Below are 18,821 nucleotides of genomic sequence, written 5' to 3'. Positions count from 1 at the left end.
CAGAGAGAGGGAAACAGAGGAAATTCTTCTCCTTCTTCCATCACTTATCTAGACAATCTCTTTGGTTGATTCCAACCCTTCGATTTAGATCTCAACCCTATAGTGAGATTTAGATTTGCTACGAGACTTCTTCAATTCGAGAAAGATTAGCATCAGAATCTCATCCTTTGTGGCTTTGATATAACCAATGTTTTTCATTTCGTTTTCACGTAATGTATTGCACCCTTGGGATACGGATACATATCAGTTATCGCATACGATATTGGTTGTAACGCGTGATGTATCGTTGTTATTGGAAAACATAGGCAAACATTGGATAATTGGTCAAATTTTTCAAAGAAACTTCATGGTTTGTTAAAAAAGACATCAATACACACTTAGAAATCAAAACATCACAAAAAACAAGTGTACCTAATCTATGGTTGTCTGACTGAACTAATGCAAGTACATTCAACGTCAATTCATATAGGAAACACAAGCAATACATTAAAAATTCAAAAGCAAAAGAAGTAGGAAACTAGAAATATACCTGTGAATAATGTGTGGCTGTGGCTCAAGACCCACAGAACTGCGCGGTGGCTCAAAATCATCATCTCCATCTCAACGGAGCTAAGCATAGTATTTTTTTAAGGGTAATAAATTGATTTTATTAAAACCGACTTTAAAAATTACAAGCAGAAGAATGAGAAAACAAAGAACTAACTAAGCTCTAGAATAGAACGTGTGATGAGGACATCACGTACACCTTTGTGTACGTATCAAAGGAGGCGGGCCGTACTGATTTCACTGTGGCTAGGCGAGTACCCTTGATCATGTTGAAGACCCCATGTGCATGTGCGAGCATTTGGAAGACCCCACACTGAAAATATGCACATGCGCTGCTTTAGGGATAAATTTGGACCATCGGATTCGATGGACGTGATGATCAGGCTGTTGGATTACATGGATCACATGATTGAGCCATTGATTGTGGACCGTCTACATCAGTTTTTAGACTTTTTTATTTTTTACGATTTAGTTTATGATTACTTTATGTTTGGACACCTTATGAGTGATTTTATTTAATTTTTATTTAGACTAGGGTCATTTTCATCAAATTGCATAAGATAGGGTTTAAATTGTAATTTTTGAAAGTTTTTGAAGCTATAAAAGAGGAAAGGGGTTTCATTGGGTTATTTGAGAAAAAGCAAAGGAAAAGCTCCTTGCTTCTTCTTCCATCTTCATGTGATTTAAAGGTAACTTCCATGTGATTTGGAAGGAATATTGGTGCGAAGCTAATCTTCATGAACGGAGGTGCAAGGTCTCCATTTATAACTCTCATTATCATCCCTTCATCAGCCATCGAGATATTCTTCAAGTTCTTCAATGTTCTCCATCCCAAATCATCACCATTCTTTCAGTCCTTATCCCTTACACATCTATCACCGAACCAAACCCTGAGGTCCCAAACCTTCACCAACCGAGCCCGCACGTGTGACCGTACGACCACATGTGTGAACCCATTGGGTTGGCCACACAACCGCACTTTCGTTCTATTGGTTTTCCCTTGCCCTTGCATCAAAACCCTACTTTCCCTTTTCCAAACCCTAACCCTAAATCTATAAATCTATAATTTTCCTATTTTCCCAAATTACCAAACCCTAACTCTACACATCCTTCAATTAAGCCCAAATCCTTACAATCCTTCCATCTAAAACCCTAATTCCCTTATCCTAATACCTAAACCTTTTAACCCCTCCACCTAATTTACCCCATTAACCCTAATTCCACCCTAGACAGTATTAGGCCTTCTCTTTTGACATAGGCTTTACCCTATGCTACTTGAATGTCCCTACATCTATTAGATCCTAGTTTTTCTTATTTAATGACCCTGTATGATGATGCTTGTTAACATAGGCTAGAGTCATGCATGATCTTCTCTTGGGATTTTGATATTTGTGATGATGCTAACAAGTTTTGTGTTTTTTTATTAATTAAATTAATTTTGCAGATTGTTCTCACACAATATTTGAGTTCATGCATCGGTCTTACGTCAACGTGCAACTGAAAAATCCACACTACAAGAAGAAATTGCCCATTCTATAGCGTCCCTCTTCACCTTCCAAAGAACCACTTCCCACGAACCCCCTTTGTTGTGAAAATATCAAGCGTTTTGCTCCCCCCATATGTTTTAAAGAGTAACAAACAAAGATAAACGCCAAAGGATATGATTATGCTTAGGGACCTGCATTGCATGCTACATTCTAAATAAATGATCTAGTGACAACAACATCGCCCAAAATGAACCAAAAGTGTTGAGCAACTGAGAGTCTGAGACCAAACTTGGTGCACGAAACTACAGTGAATAAATAAGTGGTCAATAGACTCTGCATCTCTCATGCACATGAGGAATATGTTCGGAAGAATCATGGCCCTTTTCTAAAAGTTGTCAACCATAAGAATGCGCTTTTGGCCCATTGATGCAGGACATGAAATTTTAAACATGATATGTGAGATTCCGGGCTTTAGATCATACTAGTTTAAAACAATCACACAAAATTCCACATCCCACAGATCAAACATTCAACAAGGGGAATCTACGAGGGTCCAAGCCTACACATGTTAGGGCTAGATCAATTAAAAATTATAGACCAAACAATGTTCAAAGGAGAGTAGATTTATCCACACATGCAAAGGATTATTCCCCAATCCAAGGGATTCACATGTTTCAATTCAGAAAAACCCTAGGGTTGCAAAAGTGGAATAGAATTTGGGACTTAGGGTTATCTAGGGTTAGGGTTATGAAAATAAGGCGAGAAAGGAGTGGAATAGAGGATAGAGACAAACCTGAGATGATCCACACATGTGGACAACGGCAGGGTCCAGACGCACGTGCATGGGATCCTGCCCGCACGTGTGTGGGGCCCACAAACCCAAAAAAGGCAAGCTTGGGTCTGGTCGGCCAAGGGTGTGCCACCCACCCCAAATTTCAGGCTGATCTGACATTTAGTCTGTGCACGGTGCTCCGCCGAAGTTTCAACCCTCCTATAGGGTCTGATTTTGCAAATCTGCCGTAGAGGAAGGATTGGCTGCAAAAGGGGGTGGACTTGGAGAGTGGATGGCTGTGGGAGTTGATGAATATAGAAGATAAGAGGTGGGGACGATTTGGGATGGGTGTGGCTTTGCAATAGGTAGTTAGCCCTTCGAAGAAGGGAGTGTTTCACACCCAATTGGATTCATCAACTCAGAGAATTAGAGACACAGGAAACGCAAAATTTTCTTCTTAATATTCAATGAAAAAAACCATACAAGGGGTTGCCTATTTATAAGAAAAACCTATACCCCAAAAGCCGTGCCATGTGCGCATACTATTACTTAAATACGAAGTAATAAAAAATAACAACTAATCAATGCAATCTAAACCGTTCATGATGTTTCTAATAACGGTAATAAGCAAAACTCAAAGTCCTAGGTCACCTAAGGTAGTCGGCCACGATCATGAGATCCAATGATGGGATCCACATGATGATCGGGCCCACCCCAAGGAACCAAACACAGTCCTCTAACTAGGAAGCCCTGCATGGATGTCGTCACCGATCCAGATCGAAGGTAGGGCCCTCCTTGCGTACATGCATAAGGGGGGTGTGCGTGTGCGCGAGATGTCCCCATCAGCTCCCCCCGGCTGCGAAGATTTCGCCACTGGTGAAACAAAACTCTTGAACCGCTCTAGGATATCAGGATCAAGTCTCTGAAGCTCCTCCTCAGTGAGCCACGTACTGTCTGAAGCTGGGCATGACTTCCACTTGACCAGGAACTTTTGAAATCCGCCGTCTGGCGTCAATATTATCTGATGGTCCAGAATATCCTTTATCTCCTCTCTGGGTATGGCAAGGGTAGGTATGGGAGGTAGAGGCTGGGAAAATGGGTCGGGAGGGGGCCATGGATCAAGGGAAAAGTCTGGGGAATCAGGATGGTTAGGTGACAAGCTGGACAATGTATCAGTGGTCCCCTGAAATGCAACTAGATCCTCCACATTGAATGTAGAACTAATTCCTATGGAAGGTGGAAGATCCATCGCATACGCATTGAGATCGTTTCGTTTTATAATTTTGAATGGTCCAGCACTACGCGCGTGTAATTTAAGAACGGCTCCCTCAGGGTACCGCTCTGGCCTGATGCGAACCATCATAGAGTCCCCTACATTGCATTCCTTGAATCGTTTATGTTGGTCAGCAGAAATTTTGTAATGTTCATTACTAGTATTGATCTTTCGCCTGATTTCTTGATGCAATGAATGAATGTGATGTGCAAAGGACTCTGTAGACTCTGATGGCCTATGGGACAAGGACATAGGGACAAGATCAATAGGCTTTCTAGGTTTATAACCAGTAACGACTTAGTACTTAAACCTGTGGATCTATTGACAAAACTATTAAATGCAAACTTGGCGATAGTAGTGCAGTGTCCCACGTCCTGGTATGCTCCCCCACTAAACACCTGAGAAAATTTCCCAAACTCTTATTGACCACCTCAGACAGGTTTGGTAGAGTCGCCCCAGGGACTGAATCAATGGCGTGCTGTACATCCCTCATAGGGGAAAGCTCATCCGGTAGATCATCGGGAAAGACATCACGAAACTCATCCACTACCGGAATGGCCTCAGTGGGTAACTCTGCACTAGCCTCTGGTGCACTTTCCCTAGCCACAAGGGCATACACCATCGAGTCTGACTCAGTCTCTCGCTCAAAAGTCTTTGGCATTTAAAATATGGAGAGGCATAGACTTGGACTTCGATTCCTCAACCAACCTTAAGTGATAAGAGAAAGGGATGTATTTTTCCTGAAGAGTTTCTTTCATTTCTCCCCGATGGACTATTGGGGGTTCCCTCAACCTCTGTTTCTTTCGCCCCGCAGTAGCCCAAAACCTCATTGCTTGGCCCACAAGCTTCATCTTGGCAAATCGGACTCGACGAGCATCCGACATGTCGCACCACTCAAAATAGTGGTCCATATCCGCCAACCAATCTATAAAAGCTTTAGGGCCCGAGTGGCCATTAAACGTAGGGGCCTCTACTCTAACTCTCTTGAGGAGTTGCGCATCTAGGTCATAATAATCATGATGCCCCTCGCGAGGTGGGTGCACGGATGCATGCCCATGTTTGTTTCTTTGGCCACCCCCATTCCCTTGTCTATCTTCCTGACCACCTGCCTGAGATTGGGCATCTTCCCCGATGGCGGGGTTTGCTTAGGCAGAGGTCTCTAGTTGGGTAACGCGCACATTAAGCTGATCCCAGCGTTGGTCAATACGTTGTTCCAAGCGTCTACCCAAAGACTCAAATTGCCGGGTTATGTTGTCCAATGACTCTTGTAATTGCTACATGTTTAGTGCAGGGTGTAATCCAAAACCGTGACCAGTACGTGTGGGTATACTACTACTCACTCAACTCAAAAGTGCTTTAATGCAACTATATGCGTCTAAATGGGACTAAATGCTCATATAGGACTATATGAGGGAAACTACGCAACGCTCGTAAAATTACAGCAACATAACTGTCCAAACAGTTTGTTAACAGAAAATTCAGCAATGAAAATCGGGGAATTTCTGACAACAGAAAATTCAGCAGTCTATGTTGTGAATGATGGGTCCTAAATAACCCTATATGATGAAATTTAATGCAAAATAAACACGGGTAGACTAAACCCTAAACATGCAATGCAATCCCCTATAAGAACCCTAAGCTCTAATACCAAATTTCATGCAAGACATGAAATTTTAAACATGATATGCGAGATTCCAGGCTTTAGATCATACTAGCTCAAAACAATCACACAAAATTCCACATCCCACGTAAGATCGAACATTTAACAAGAGGAATCTACGAGGGTCCAAGCCTACACATGTTAGGACTAGATCAATTAAAAATTATCGACCAAACAATGTTCAAAGGAGAATAGATTCATCCACACATGCAAAGGATTATTCCCCAATCCAAGGGATTCACATGTTTCAATTCAGGAAAACCCTAGGGTTACAAAAGTGGAATAGAATTTGGGACTTAAGGTTATCTAGGGTTAGGGTTATGGAAATAAGGCGAGAGAGGAGTGAAATAGAGGAGAGAGACAAACTCGAGATGATCCACAGATGTGGACAGCGGCAGGGTCCAGACGCACGTGCATGGGATCCTGCCTGCATGTGTGTGGGGCCCACGAACCCAAAAAAGGCAAGCTTGGGTCTGGTCGGCCAAGGGTGGGCCACCCACACCAAATTTCAGGCTGATCTGACGTCCGGTCTGTGCATGGTGCTCCGCCGAAGTTTCAACCCTCCTGCAGGGCCTGATTCTGCAAATATGTTGTAGAGGAAGGATTGACTGTAAAAGGGAGTAGATTTGGTGTGGGAGTTGATGAATATAGAAGGTAAGAGGTGGGGCAATTTGAGATGGGTGCGGCTTCGCACCACGGTAGTTAGCCCTTCGAAGAATGGAGGGTTTCGCACCCAATTGGGTTCCTCAACTCAGAGAATTAGAGAAGCAAGAAAACGCAGAATTTTATTTATAATATTCAATGAAAAAAAACCCTACAAGGGATTGCCTATTTATAAGAGAAAACTATACCCCAAAAGTCGCGCCATGTGCGCATACTATTACTTAAAGACGAAGTAATAAAAAATAACAACTAATCAATGCAATCTAAACCATTCATGATGTTCCTAATAACGGTAATAATCAAAGCTCAAAGTCCTAGGTCACCTAGGGTAGTCGGCCACGATCATGAGATCCAATGATAGGATCCACATGATGATCGGGTCCACCCCAAGGAACCAAACACAGTCCTCTAACTAGGAGGCCCTCCATGGATGTCGTCATCGATCCAAATCGAAGGTGGGGCCCTCCTCCTTGCGTACGTGCGTAAGGGGGGCGTGCGTGTGCGCGAGATGTCCCCATCACCCATTAAGCAAGCAAAGGAAACCACTTTAAGGGAAGCCCCATATAACCAAAAGGCATAGAAGAAGTCACCCCCGCTCGGATTCCCTGAAGAGAGAATTGTTTTGGTAGAGGGATTTAACTGAAAACACACCCAAAGGGGAGGCGCTCCATGTAAGATGGCCCGGGAAAGATGGAGGATGGGAGAATGTTTTGAAGCCGCGTCATTAGCCTTCCAAACTCATCCACCTCATCGTCATATAAAGCCTTATGACACAGAGGACACAAACCCCACCACCCACAATGGTGGAGAAGCAACTAGCTGTGGATATATCCTTGACGGGAGATAAGCTCACCAAAGAGGGGAACTCTACCTCCAATGGTCCATCACCGCACCAATGATCCACCTAAAGAAGAATCTGACTACTAGACCCAAGGGCAAAGGATAAGTTTAATTTGACCAAAGGGGCAACCTATAAGACGACTTTCCAAATACCCAATGCACGATGGAGCAACAGTACTATGCCTACTATGCTAGGCATAGTACTGTTACTCTACAAACTGATAATACTATGCCCAACTCATCGTAAAATGATACGAGTGAATATACTCTCTAACATAACTATGATACCCATCCTTTCTAATTTGAGAAAATTTGGGGAAATTTCGATTTTTTCCTAATTTTCTATAAATCAGCCCATCTCCCCAAATTCCCAAAATTAGTGTATATGATGATTATTTCATCAAACACTCCTAAATACTCTGAATTAGGGGCCAATTGACTGTTGATCGAAGGGGATTAGATGGTTTTGCTTTTCAAATTTTCTACCCTTAGACCCGAACTTCTCACGCATTCATGTGATATCTGTCGATATCGACAGATATGTTGAGAAAGTATTTTTTGTAAAGAACTGTCTACAGTTTCTCGCGATATTTGCAATACCATACGATATATCCTACAATACGAAAAATTTTAGACACTACCTGTGTGTTTCGTCACAAAGGTAGGATACAAAATATATCATGAGATATATTGGCTAATATCGTCAATACTGAAAACATTGGATATAACGTATCCTCCTCCCTCCATCACACGTCAAATGTCTTGGGTCCATTCCATCGGCATTTTGATGTAAGGTATAAGATATGAACCAATCATTTTTATTTTAGAAACTTTCAAAATATGCACATTATCTCCAATCCTTATTCAGAGTAAGAAAATTATTTTTAAAAATTATGCTTCCATTTATGTCGTTCCAAAGTCCCGTTAGAGCAGTTTATAAATACCATTACCATTGAATTCATTCTATTCATTCAATCAAAGAGAAAACCTCTCAATGTCTTTACATGGTATCAGAGAAGGTCATTTAATTAAATCCTCTTCTTGACATGATGACTTAAGTCTCCTTCTTTCTCTAGCATTAAATGATTTACCAATCTCCAATCACATGGCGGCTAATCTCATCCTCATGTTTCAGCTTCTTCCCCTTACCTCTCCTATTCTCTATCTTTTTTCTTCCCCTAATCTCTTGTTTCCCAATCTCTTTCATTGATCTCTCTAGACAAGCTTGAGAACAATTCTAGAATCCATCTGATTAGACTCGAGAAGTTCATAAGTGTTACATGTTCATATTCATTACGCTCATCCAATCAAGCAAAGAATTCAACCATTTAATCCATCTCTTCTTCGTCTGTGTGGCCGACCAATCTAGTCTTCAACATTGTCTAGTAGTTACGATATGGTGATCTTTTATCAATGGCCTACTAATCTCATCCCCTAAGGTTCTTTCACAATCCCTTTCTTTCCCTTGGAAAACTCAATCTCTTCCATTTAAAAAAAAAAAAATCCCATTCCATTTCCTAGGGATAGCAACAAACCTAACCCCCCACGCCAAACCTAAACTTCTCTCTATCTTACAAATCTTTTTTGATTTTTTTCCCACTGTAAACTCACCTTTTACCCACCGGCTTTTCTGGACCACCCAGACTTTACTTTCCCAAACTGAACCACTGCAGTATGGATACACTATCTGTAGACGAAAATACCCTTTCTTTATGGGTTATATTCATTTCACCTACTTATACCCAAAAACGTAGGAACACATCTTCTCATCGTTTTTCTTCCTAAAATCTCCATTGAATCTCCAGATATTATCATTCTATATCCGTCATCTGCCATTTTGTTCAGGGTTAACGTTCATTCCTTCAAATGGCTTGCATTGATAAACTTGAAATGTTTCGGGTTTTCTCTATAAGGGTTTCTGAAATCTTTCAAAGGGTTCTAAATCTTGTTTCACGTGAAAGCGCTCTTCTTCTGCTTATTCAGTTGGGTTTCATTGGTACAGTGACTCTGGGAGGTAATGATGTTTAAAAAAGCTGATGAGTTAATTGACTGAGTAATCCGTGAAATTTGACCAAGTACTTAATGAAATTGACCAAGTAATTCTTCAAATTAACCGTGTTAACGTCAATTTCATGAAGTATCATATATTACTCGGTCAATTTCATGTAATCCTTGATCAATTTCATGTAGTGCTCGGTCAATTTCATGTGATGCTCGGTCAATTTCACGAAGTACTCGTTTAATTTCATGCAATGCTTGGTCAATTTCATGTAATGCTCGATCAATCTCATGTAGTACTCGGTCAATTTCACGAAGTACTCGTTCAATTTCATGAAGTACTCGTACTCGGTCAATTTTCCATAACATCGAACCTAAATGTAACATGGGACTACTTACTTTCTCTTTTGCATCTTTTGCATTTACGAGTATTATTCAATTGCTTTGGTATACATTGGATCCCCTCTTTGAAGGTCGCCTTTCTTCCCTCAGTCAATTTCATAAAATACTCATTCAATTTCATGAAGTACTCGGTCAATTTCATGAATATTAACCAAGATCTATCTTATTGTATGCTTATTTGTTTAACGATTCGTTGACAATATGTCATTGTGATTGTTTTCAGATAATGGCTGCAAGAATCAACGTATGCCCTTATGGTGGGGAGTTAGTATGTGAAAACAATCGATACACGTACTAGGGTGGAAAGTCGAAAAGTATTACTGTTGGTGTCGAGACTACATATGAGGGTAATACTTTTTGACTTTTCACCCTTGTACGCGTATCGATTGTTTTCATATACTAACTCCCCACCATAAGAACATACGATGATTCCCGCAACCATTATCTGAAAACAAACACAATGACATATTGTCAATGAATCGTTAAACAAATAAGCATACAATAAGATAGATCTCGGGTAATATTCATGAAATTGACTGAGTACTTCATTAAATTGAATGATTATTTTATGAAATTGACTGAGGGAAGGAAGGCGACCTTGAAAGAGGGGATCCAATGTATACCAAAGCAATTGAATAATACTCGTAAATGCAAAAGATGCCAAAGAGAAAGTAAGTAGTCCCATTTTACATTTAGGTTCGATGTCATGGAAAATTGACCGACTGCTTCATGAAATTGAACGAGTACTTCGTGAAATTTACTGAGTACTACATGAAATTAACCGAGCATTACATGAAATTGACCAAGCATTACATGAAATTTAGGGAGTACTTCGTGAAATTTACTGAGTACTACATGAAATTAACCGAGCATTACATGAAATTGACCAAGCATTACATGAAATTTAGGGAGTACTTCATGAAATTGACCGAGTACTACTTGAAATTGACCCAGCAGTACATGAAATTGACCAAGGAATACATGAAATTGATCGAGTAATACATGAAATTGACTAAGCATCACATGAAATTAACCGAGCATTAAATGAAATTGACTGAGCGTTACATGAAATTGATCGAGCATCACATGAAATTGACCGAGCACTACATGAAATTGACCGAGCACTAAATGAAATTGACTGAGTAATACATGAAATTGACCGAACACTTCATGAAATTGAACAAGTACTTCTTGAAATTGACCGAGTACTTCTTGAAATTGACGTTAACACGGTCAATTTCATGAAGTGCTTAGTCAAATTTCAACGACTACTCGGTCAAATAACCCACCGCCTTTTTTAAAGATACTTACCTCCCACAGCCGCCATACCAATGAAACCCGAGTTGAAGAAGTAGAAGAAGAGTGCTTTCACGTGAAACAAGATTTAAAACCCTTTCAAAGATTGCAGAAACCCTTATGGAGAAAACCCGAAAGATTCCAAGTTTATCAATGCAAGCCGATGGAAGGAATGAACGTAACCTTGAGCAAGATGGCAGATGATAGATGTAGAATGATAATATTTGGAGATTCAATGGAGATTTTAGGAAGAAAAACGATAAGAAGAAGATGCGTTCCTGCGTTTTTGGGTATAAGTGGGTGAAATTAATATAACCCATAAAGAAAGGGTATTTTTGTCTACAAATAGTGTATCCGTACAGCAGTGGTTTAGTTTGGGAAAGTAAAGTTTGGGTGGTCCAGAAAAGCCAGTGGGTAAAAGGTGAGATATACAGTGGGAAAAAAGTCATTTTTTTTTTTCCTTCCAAAACCCCAACCTTGTTTTAAAGAGTTCGAAAAAAGACAAACCAGAAAAAAAAAAAAAAAAAAAAAAAAAAAAAAAAGGATAATAATTTCTTTCCATCCTTTAAAGAAATAAAATCATCTTTTCTACTTCCTTTAATATCCCATCTCTTGTTTTTGTTTTGATTGAAAAACACTACTACATTCTTTAGAAAGCCAACTTGTCTTTGGTATCTGTAGCCAAGATCTTGTGGGCTACATAAATGGCTATATTCCCCCATTTCCTTTGTTTTCTTTTTTGAACTAATGATGAATCATCATTATTTCAATATCTCACACTTTGGTTAAAATGGAACAACCACAACAAAGTTTGCTCAATGCTGACATCACTAAAGACATCTTAATTTAGGTGTTGGCCTTGCCAGCTCTCATACTCCATGTGTCTCTCTTGAAATGTACTTCTCTCAAGTTTGCAAGGCCAAAGTCCAAAGTCCAACTCTTCAAGAATAACTCCATCACCAAATGTTTAGGCAAAATTAAGTCTATATTTGATGCTATAACAATCACTTCGTAGCCAGTTCTTGATAAGGAATATGCCTTTGTGCACTTAGTAGCCAGTTCTTGATAAGGAATATGTTCTCTGCGCCATCAATGTAAATGGACCAAAATATGATTATTTCGTTAAACAATCAACGTCTGTGGCCCAATTCCCACATTTAAAGAACTATGGTATCTACTTCTTAATCAATAACCGTGCTTATTCTCCTTGGAATTGGTGTTAAATCCATGGTATTAAAAAGCAATTATGAAATGGTAACAATGGGACCTGTTACACATACAAGGTTATAATGGCGATTTTGAGAAAAATGGCCTGTAATGGCTAGAACGAGTCAGTGCTAGGCTATAACGAATTGATACAAGCCAATACATTTTCTTCCTTTAAGAGAAATTTTGACGTTATAGGGCCGTAATGACCATTATTGCTTGCATCATAATGGCCATAAGGTTGGTTGTTACGGCCAGTGTTTGCAATATCGATAATATCCAACTGATATTATCGATATCACACGTCAACAATACAAAATCCATAGGGAATATCACTGGAAAGGGCAGATTCCTTCGTATCAACGATAATATCGCAATGTATCACTATGTATCGGCGATATATTGTGATATCGCGAGATATCATCTTTCTTTTCTTTTTTTCCTAAAGGATTTTACCATGTATCGACAATAGTTGTCGATATTGACAAATATTGTTGATGCTTTCCAGGAACTCCAAGTGGACCTTCAAAAAACACCTGAAATTTGATTTTCTTTCCCCAATTTTCATTAATTTTCTTGGGAGAAAAACTGATATTTGAAATCAAAATCAAGAATTTCTTGAATTTGGGTTGTTTCTCATTCAGTGAGTTATTTTGCATTTTGATCCCTTTTTGTTTTTTGTTTAAATCAACTAAAATCAATGTGAAATCATAAAAAATCCCTGATTATTCATGTTTTGCATGAAAAATCAAGGATTTGAACATTCAATTTCAAGATTTGAGTGTAGGTGGCTCGATTTGGGGGAAATTGGGAGAAATTCAAAATTTCCCCAGTTTCTCCCAAATTGCTTGCAATGTTGCACTCCAAACATGAAATCAAACATGCACGAGGCCTGATATACTGATTTGTTAAGTTCTTGTCAAATTTCAAAACAATAATAATAATAATAAATATTATTATAGTAATTTTTTTTCGAAATTTCACTTCTAGCAACAGCCTATTGAGTCCAATTTCAAAGTATTTAGGAGTCTTTGATGAATTGATCATTAGATACACTTTAATTTCAAGATTTAAGTGTAGGTAGCCCAATTTGGGGGAAATTAGGAAAAATTCAAAATTTTCCCAATTTCTCCCAAATTGGTTGCAATCTTGCCCTCCAAACAAGAAATCAAACATGTATGAAGCCTGATCTACTGATTTGTTAAGTTTTTCTCAAATTTCAAAAACAAAATAATTTTTAATTAAATAATAATAATAATGTATTAAAATATTATTTTTTCGAAATTTCACTTCTTTTGCTTTTAAATGAATTGGTTGTGTTTTTATACATGTCTTCTTACATTTATAAATGTTATGAATTCAATTTGAATATACTTGCATTAGTTTAGTCAGACAATGCATAACTTAGGAGTTAGAATACGATACATAAGAAACCTATTATGTGCACATTTTTTAGATGTTATGATTTAAAAGTGTGTATTAAGGCCTTTTTTTTAACAATCATTGGAGTTTTATTGAAAAATTCAACCAATTTCCCAATGTTTCCCCATGTTTGTCAAAAAGTATGAGACATTACCTAGTACAAACAATACATCCTGTGCGATAATCGATATTTATCTATATCCCATGGGAGCGATATGTAATGCAATACCGATATTGAGAACATTGGTTACAGCCATTGTTCAGAGTATCCCTAATATTATCGAAATATCCTTGATATTATGTATATCTCCAGCCGGCAATACTGATAAGAATCAGCGATGTATTGCTAAGTATCGCCAATGTATTGTCAATATTTTTGACTGTGTAAATTCAAGGTGTTGCTTGCATCGCCAATGTATCAATATCGCCAATATTTTTGACTATGTAAACTCTAGATGTCGCATGAATCGCCATTATATCAGCGATATTTCGATAATATCCCCAATGTATCGATATCGCCAAAATTTTGTTTGTTAAAAAAAAATCCATTTAAAATTTTTTTAATGGTTGCATGGTTGTATGCAGTGTTCAAATTGTTGACGATAATATCAATCATATCGCGATATTATCGTTTTCGCAACATGGGCGATATCAAGGCTACGAAATTTCATTTCCTTTCTAGTTGTCGACGATTTCTCGGTGAAATATCGTGTATAGTCAATATTCTAAAATATCGATGGATGTTTGGATGGATGGTTGGATGGATACATGGGATGGTTGCATGGAAAGATGGGATGGACAGGATGGTTGAACTGGTTTCTTACGACAACTCATGCTTTTAGGCCCACATTAAATGGAAACTAATTATGTACGCATTTTGTATGCAATTTTTTTATTCTTAAATATGCAAATGTGTATTTTAGCATCTCCTGAAATTTCACTGGAAAATTCCACAGTTTTCCCATGTTTCCTCATTGTTTCCCTGCATTTCAAGTTACTAGCAATATTATCGGTGACATTTATATTGTTTCCATATCCCCAACCAGCGAAACTTGTAGCGATACCAATACTTCGAACACTGCATGCAACATAACGATACTCTAAACATCGATTAGGATCAAGCTTAGACGATGATGAGGATGTTTATTTTGATTACAAAATTCTGTCTTTGTTATAAAATATCTATAGCAAATAATTAGAAAGTTAAACCTAATCCTGGAAAATATGCATCTGATGTTTATTTTTGTTTAAAAAAATTCTGCAGATGCACTCTATAAGAGAATGAGCATAAATAAATTGCTTAGATAACACCACTAGTTGAAGTTACTAGTATAGAAGAAACCTGTGAAAGTGCAACAATAGTTGTAGCCAAATGATTTATTCTGCACCTCTCGTCTAGAGTAATCTCCAATGGAGTCTGAACAATCAGTAGAACTGAATTAGGACTTCTTTCGAAGCAAACAAATATGAACTTTTCAACTATTTAACTAAAAAACTGGCTCCAAATTCGAATGAACTGTACCTTCAAACTCACAATGTCAAACAAGGTTTCATTGTCATGAGCAGATACATAATTAACCTGAAAATTTATAAAAGATAATATTTCAAATAGTTGGGAACATCATGGCAAGTGTTTCTAGTGGCTGGCATCCAAAGCCTAGTTTAGAGATCCAGCCATCATATATAAGAGAAATAAATAACTTTGACAGATCTCATTACTAAATAAGAGTTGGAATTTTTTAAATGCTTGAATATATATATATAAATCTTACTAAACAAAAAATAATAATAATAATAAAAATATTAAAAAAAATGAATATTGGTCCTCACTGTTTCAGTGGGGCATAGAGCATATGCAACTGGCGACCGATCATGAGTAAGAACTTCAGATCCTTTCACCTGAGAAGAAATATTAACAAACCAATAAATAAAGTAAAATCAAAATAAGATTTTGCAATGTAACTCCAATTTAATAATAAAAGAAAGATTTATTTCCACACATTGGAAAAAAAGAAAGAAGAGAGAAGTCAAAATAGATAACTAAAACATGACAAAATGGGAAGACAAAATAACCAAGAGTATTTAAATAACTGCCCATAGCATAAGCAAAGCTGAAATGAGGATGTTAAGGTGGATGAGTGGCAAGATGGGGAAGGAAAATATTAGAAATGAATGTATCGAAGGGAACTCAAGAGTCGCACCAATAAATAATAAGATGAGGGAAAGTAAACTTAGATGATTTGGCTATTGTGGAATGAAAACAAAGAACTGCACTGATTAGAAGATTGAGTTGGTTCAAGTTGAAGGCCCTAAAAGGGCAAGGGGGAGACTCAAAAGAATGTGGGCAGAGGTAGTAAGAAAAGACACGAGGACCTATGGCTTAATTGTAGAGGGGAATGGCGAATGAAACAAAATTCATGTAGCTGATCCAATGAGCAGGGATAAGGCTTAGATGAAGATCATGATCATGATGAAACATAACAAAGTCCACGAGATTTTATTTATTTATTTTTATTTTTTTTGAAAAAAAAAAAACAAACAAACAGAAACATTTAACTATGTGCAAACAACGAACCTATTATAGGTGACCTGAATTATTTGATCTAGTCAAAATTTAGCCAAGGGTCTTGTCCTTGTTTTGAATTTTGAAAGATTCAGGCTAAACTAAGATAGTACCCTATCTCGAACAATATCTGTCACATCTCTAAATCTAGTGTCAGTAATCCGTGATTACTATACACCAAAATTTGTTTGACAGCCTCCGTCGAACTCTGATTTTGGGGCTTCCAACTATCGCATACTAAGTCCCATAAGCGGGGATCCACAAGGAGGATTTCTAAAAGTAAAGACGACACATACGTATCATTTCTCAAAATTTCATCATATTCAACATGTGTTACTGTGTACAACTGAGCACATCAAGGCAAAACCAAAACATAAACCATGCCATATTTACTATACCTGCTGTACATATACAGGGTACTACAAAAAATATAAACACTGATATGTACAAGACAAAAAGGACAACTGGAGTCTGTAATCTCTATTCCTTCAGCTCCCTACTCTTACTTGTAAAAAACAAAATAGAAAGGAAACCTTGAGCTACTAAGCCCAGTGAGTGCGTGTGTGCAGTGAAAATGCACGTTTCATGTCATGCTCATATCATGCACAGGCCTACTGGGCCGATAACAATAAAGAAAGATACAATGCATGATGCCACTTTCCATGTTCCAAATTTTCCACATTTCCCAATTGGATCACCAAGGTCTGAAACAGAGTTGGGACTCACATATGATTGCTACTCACTTGCACAGGCTTTTCCACCGTGGTCGACTACAGAGGTGGGACTACATAATTCTTGGGCCGAACTAGTCTAACCCACTTGTGTTGAACATCACTATCTGCCTAACAGCGAGAAGTCATAAGTCGCTTGGCAAAATGATAGCAGACAATTTACGAGCTTGTCAGACACAACCTATCTTTGCTTGCCCATAAGCAGGTCAGGTCAAACCTCTCAACCAATCGACACGCGTCGGTGGGAGTCGCCACTTACTTTGGTATTTCGGCATTTTAGCACTCTGTTCTTCCACCCGATCTAAGCATTGGTTGCTCCCAATGGTACCAATCAGGGTTTAGAGACTTTCACCCAGGGACCCTCTACTCATGTCCTGTTGAATTACACATTTCCGGTGTGGTGTCCAACTCTAAGTCATAACAAAGTATGTTTCATCGCATTTACAATCACCGTATGCATATGTCCACACACAAGCACAATATATCATGTTTTTCTAGGCAAGCATAAGACGACCTTCCTCATATGGTCTTCTCATGAATTTAAGTTCCTCATAGGGGTCTCACGTAATGCATCCTGTATCTAGACGGTTCACATACTAATCATAGACACATTGTGTGTCGCAACACAACCCACTGTGATCACCATACCATAATATGAATCATTCACAATCAATCATACAATGATACAACAACTATGAACCATGCATATGATATGCACAAGACTTAGCCAATCTAAATCCAATCCGGGATTCATTCCTTTATAAGACTTCATGCCACAAGCATGCTTTTTCTTAAGAGTTAACTACACCAAAAAGAGGAAGGATAACTCTTTTAAACGTTTTGTCAAATAGGTAGCGGGTAGACCTTGTAAGGGACAGAGAGAAACCGATGGAAATAAGTATGAATTTAAACAAAACTAAATCATCTCTATCATCCAATCTTCCATTAATAACCTAACCAACTAAATCAGAAAATCCAGCAATAACCTTCAGAAAATCCAGCAATAACCTAACCAACTAAATCAGAAAATCTATTCTTCTACAGGGCTTTCAAGGAAAATCTAGCAATAACCTAACCAACTAAAGGAAAATTTAGTCTTCTATAGGGCTTTCAAGGCAAATCCGGAAATAACCTAACCAACTACATCAGAAAATCCAGCAATAACCTAACCCTAAATCTATAGGGCTTTCAAGTAATCTAACGCACATATATGCGTGCTCCTAATCAATGCACTCACTTGTAACAATCAGAGGATTGGATTTCAAACTCAGCTTCTGCTTCCTTTTCTTCTTCTTCTTCTTATTTTCAACTTCAAACTTAAGATAGAAGAGAGTGCTGGAAATGGCATGTTGAAAGAGGGTTTTTATGTTTATGGACTTGAAAATGGTTTTAAAATTGGCTTTTGTCTAAAAGAAGGGTTGGGAGGTGTTTTGTGATATTTTTGAGAAGTTTAAGCTAATGGTAACAATAAAAAAAATCGAGGTCATTTGAGTTATTTTATCAAAATATATATATGTGCATATCTATTCATAACTTACAATCCGGGTTTCATATTGACATGCCATTTTTTTCGTAACTCGACTATGGTCACAACGGTTTGGCTCTCGGACCTAACGGATTTTGAAAACTCGATGATGGCTCACCGCCAGATAAAATAAGGACATAGTTGTCATTTCTCAAATTGTTTAATTTTAAGTCTGTATATTAAAATTCGGACATCGGGTTGAAATGCAGCTTGTGGCTCGATAACAGAACAATATTTTGATCAAGCAAAATATTCTCGGGGCCAATGGACCTACAGTCAACGGCTATCCAGTGTACGAACCAGATGTTGGCGCCTTAGGTCTTACAACTCTCCCCTTAAAAAAATTTCTTCCTTGAAATTTCAAAACATATTCGGGTATAACAGTACAATACAACAATAACCATATCATACTTATAAGTACCTACGACTCAAATAAA

At 38.2% G+C, this 18,821-nt stretch overlaps 1 protein-coding gene across 8 annotated transcripts in view; it reads right to left on the bottom strand.

The window, feature by feature from the left end:
• LOC131228184 (pullulanase 1, chloroplastic) overlaps positions 1-18,821 on the bottom strand; it is a 166,046-nt gene that overhangs the window by 24,450 nt on the left and 122,775 nt on the right. For all 8 annotated transcript variants that reach the window (XR_009162745.1, XM_058224045.1, XM_058224041.1 and 5 more), the window contains 3 exons: positions 15,396-15,464; positions 15,088-15,144; positions 14,908-14,982 (listed from right to left, as the gene is read on the bottom strand). Coding sequence is in view for 7 of the 8 variants with exons in the window: in XM_058224045.1 (XP_058080028.1) it covers positions 14,908-14,982; positions 15,088-15,144; positions 15,396-15,464 (201 nt within the window). In the remaining variant the exon portion in view is untranslated. The remainder of the gene's footprint in view (positions 1-14,907; positions 14,983-15,087; positions 15,145-15,395; positions 15,465-18,821) is intronic.

The sequence above is a fragment of the Magnolia sinica genome, chromosome 15 (assembly GCF_029962835.1).
Source record: "Magnolia sinica isolate HGM2019 chromosome 15, MsV1, whole genome shotgun sequence".
Lineage (NCBI taxonomy): Eukaryota > Viridiplantae > Streptophyta > Magnoliopsida > Magnoliales > Magnoliaceae > Magnolia > Magnolia sinica.
The sequence above is the reverse complement of the archived record's forward strand: the minus strand, read 5'-3'. Positions and strand labels throughout refer to the sequence as shown.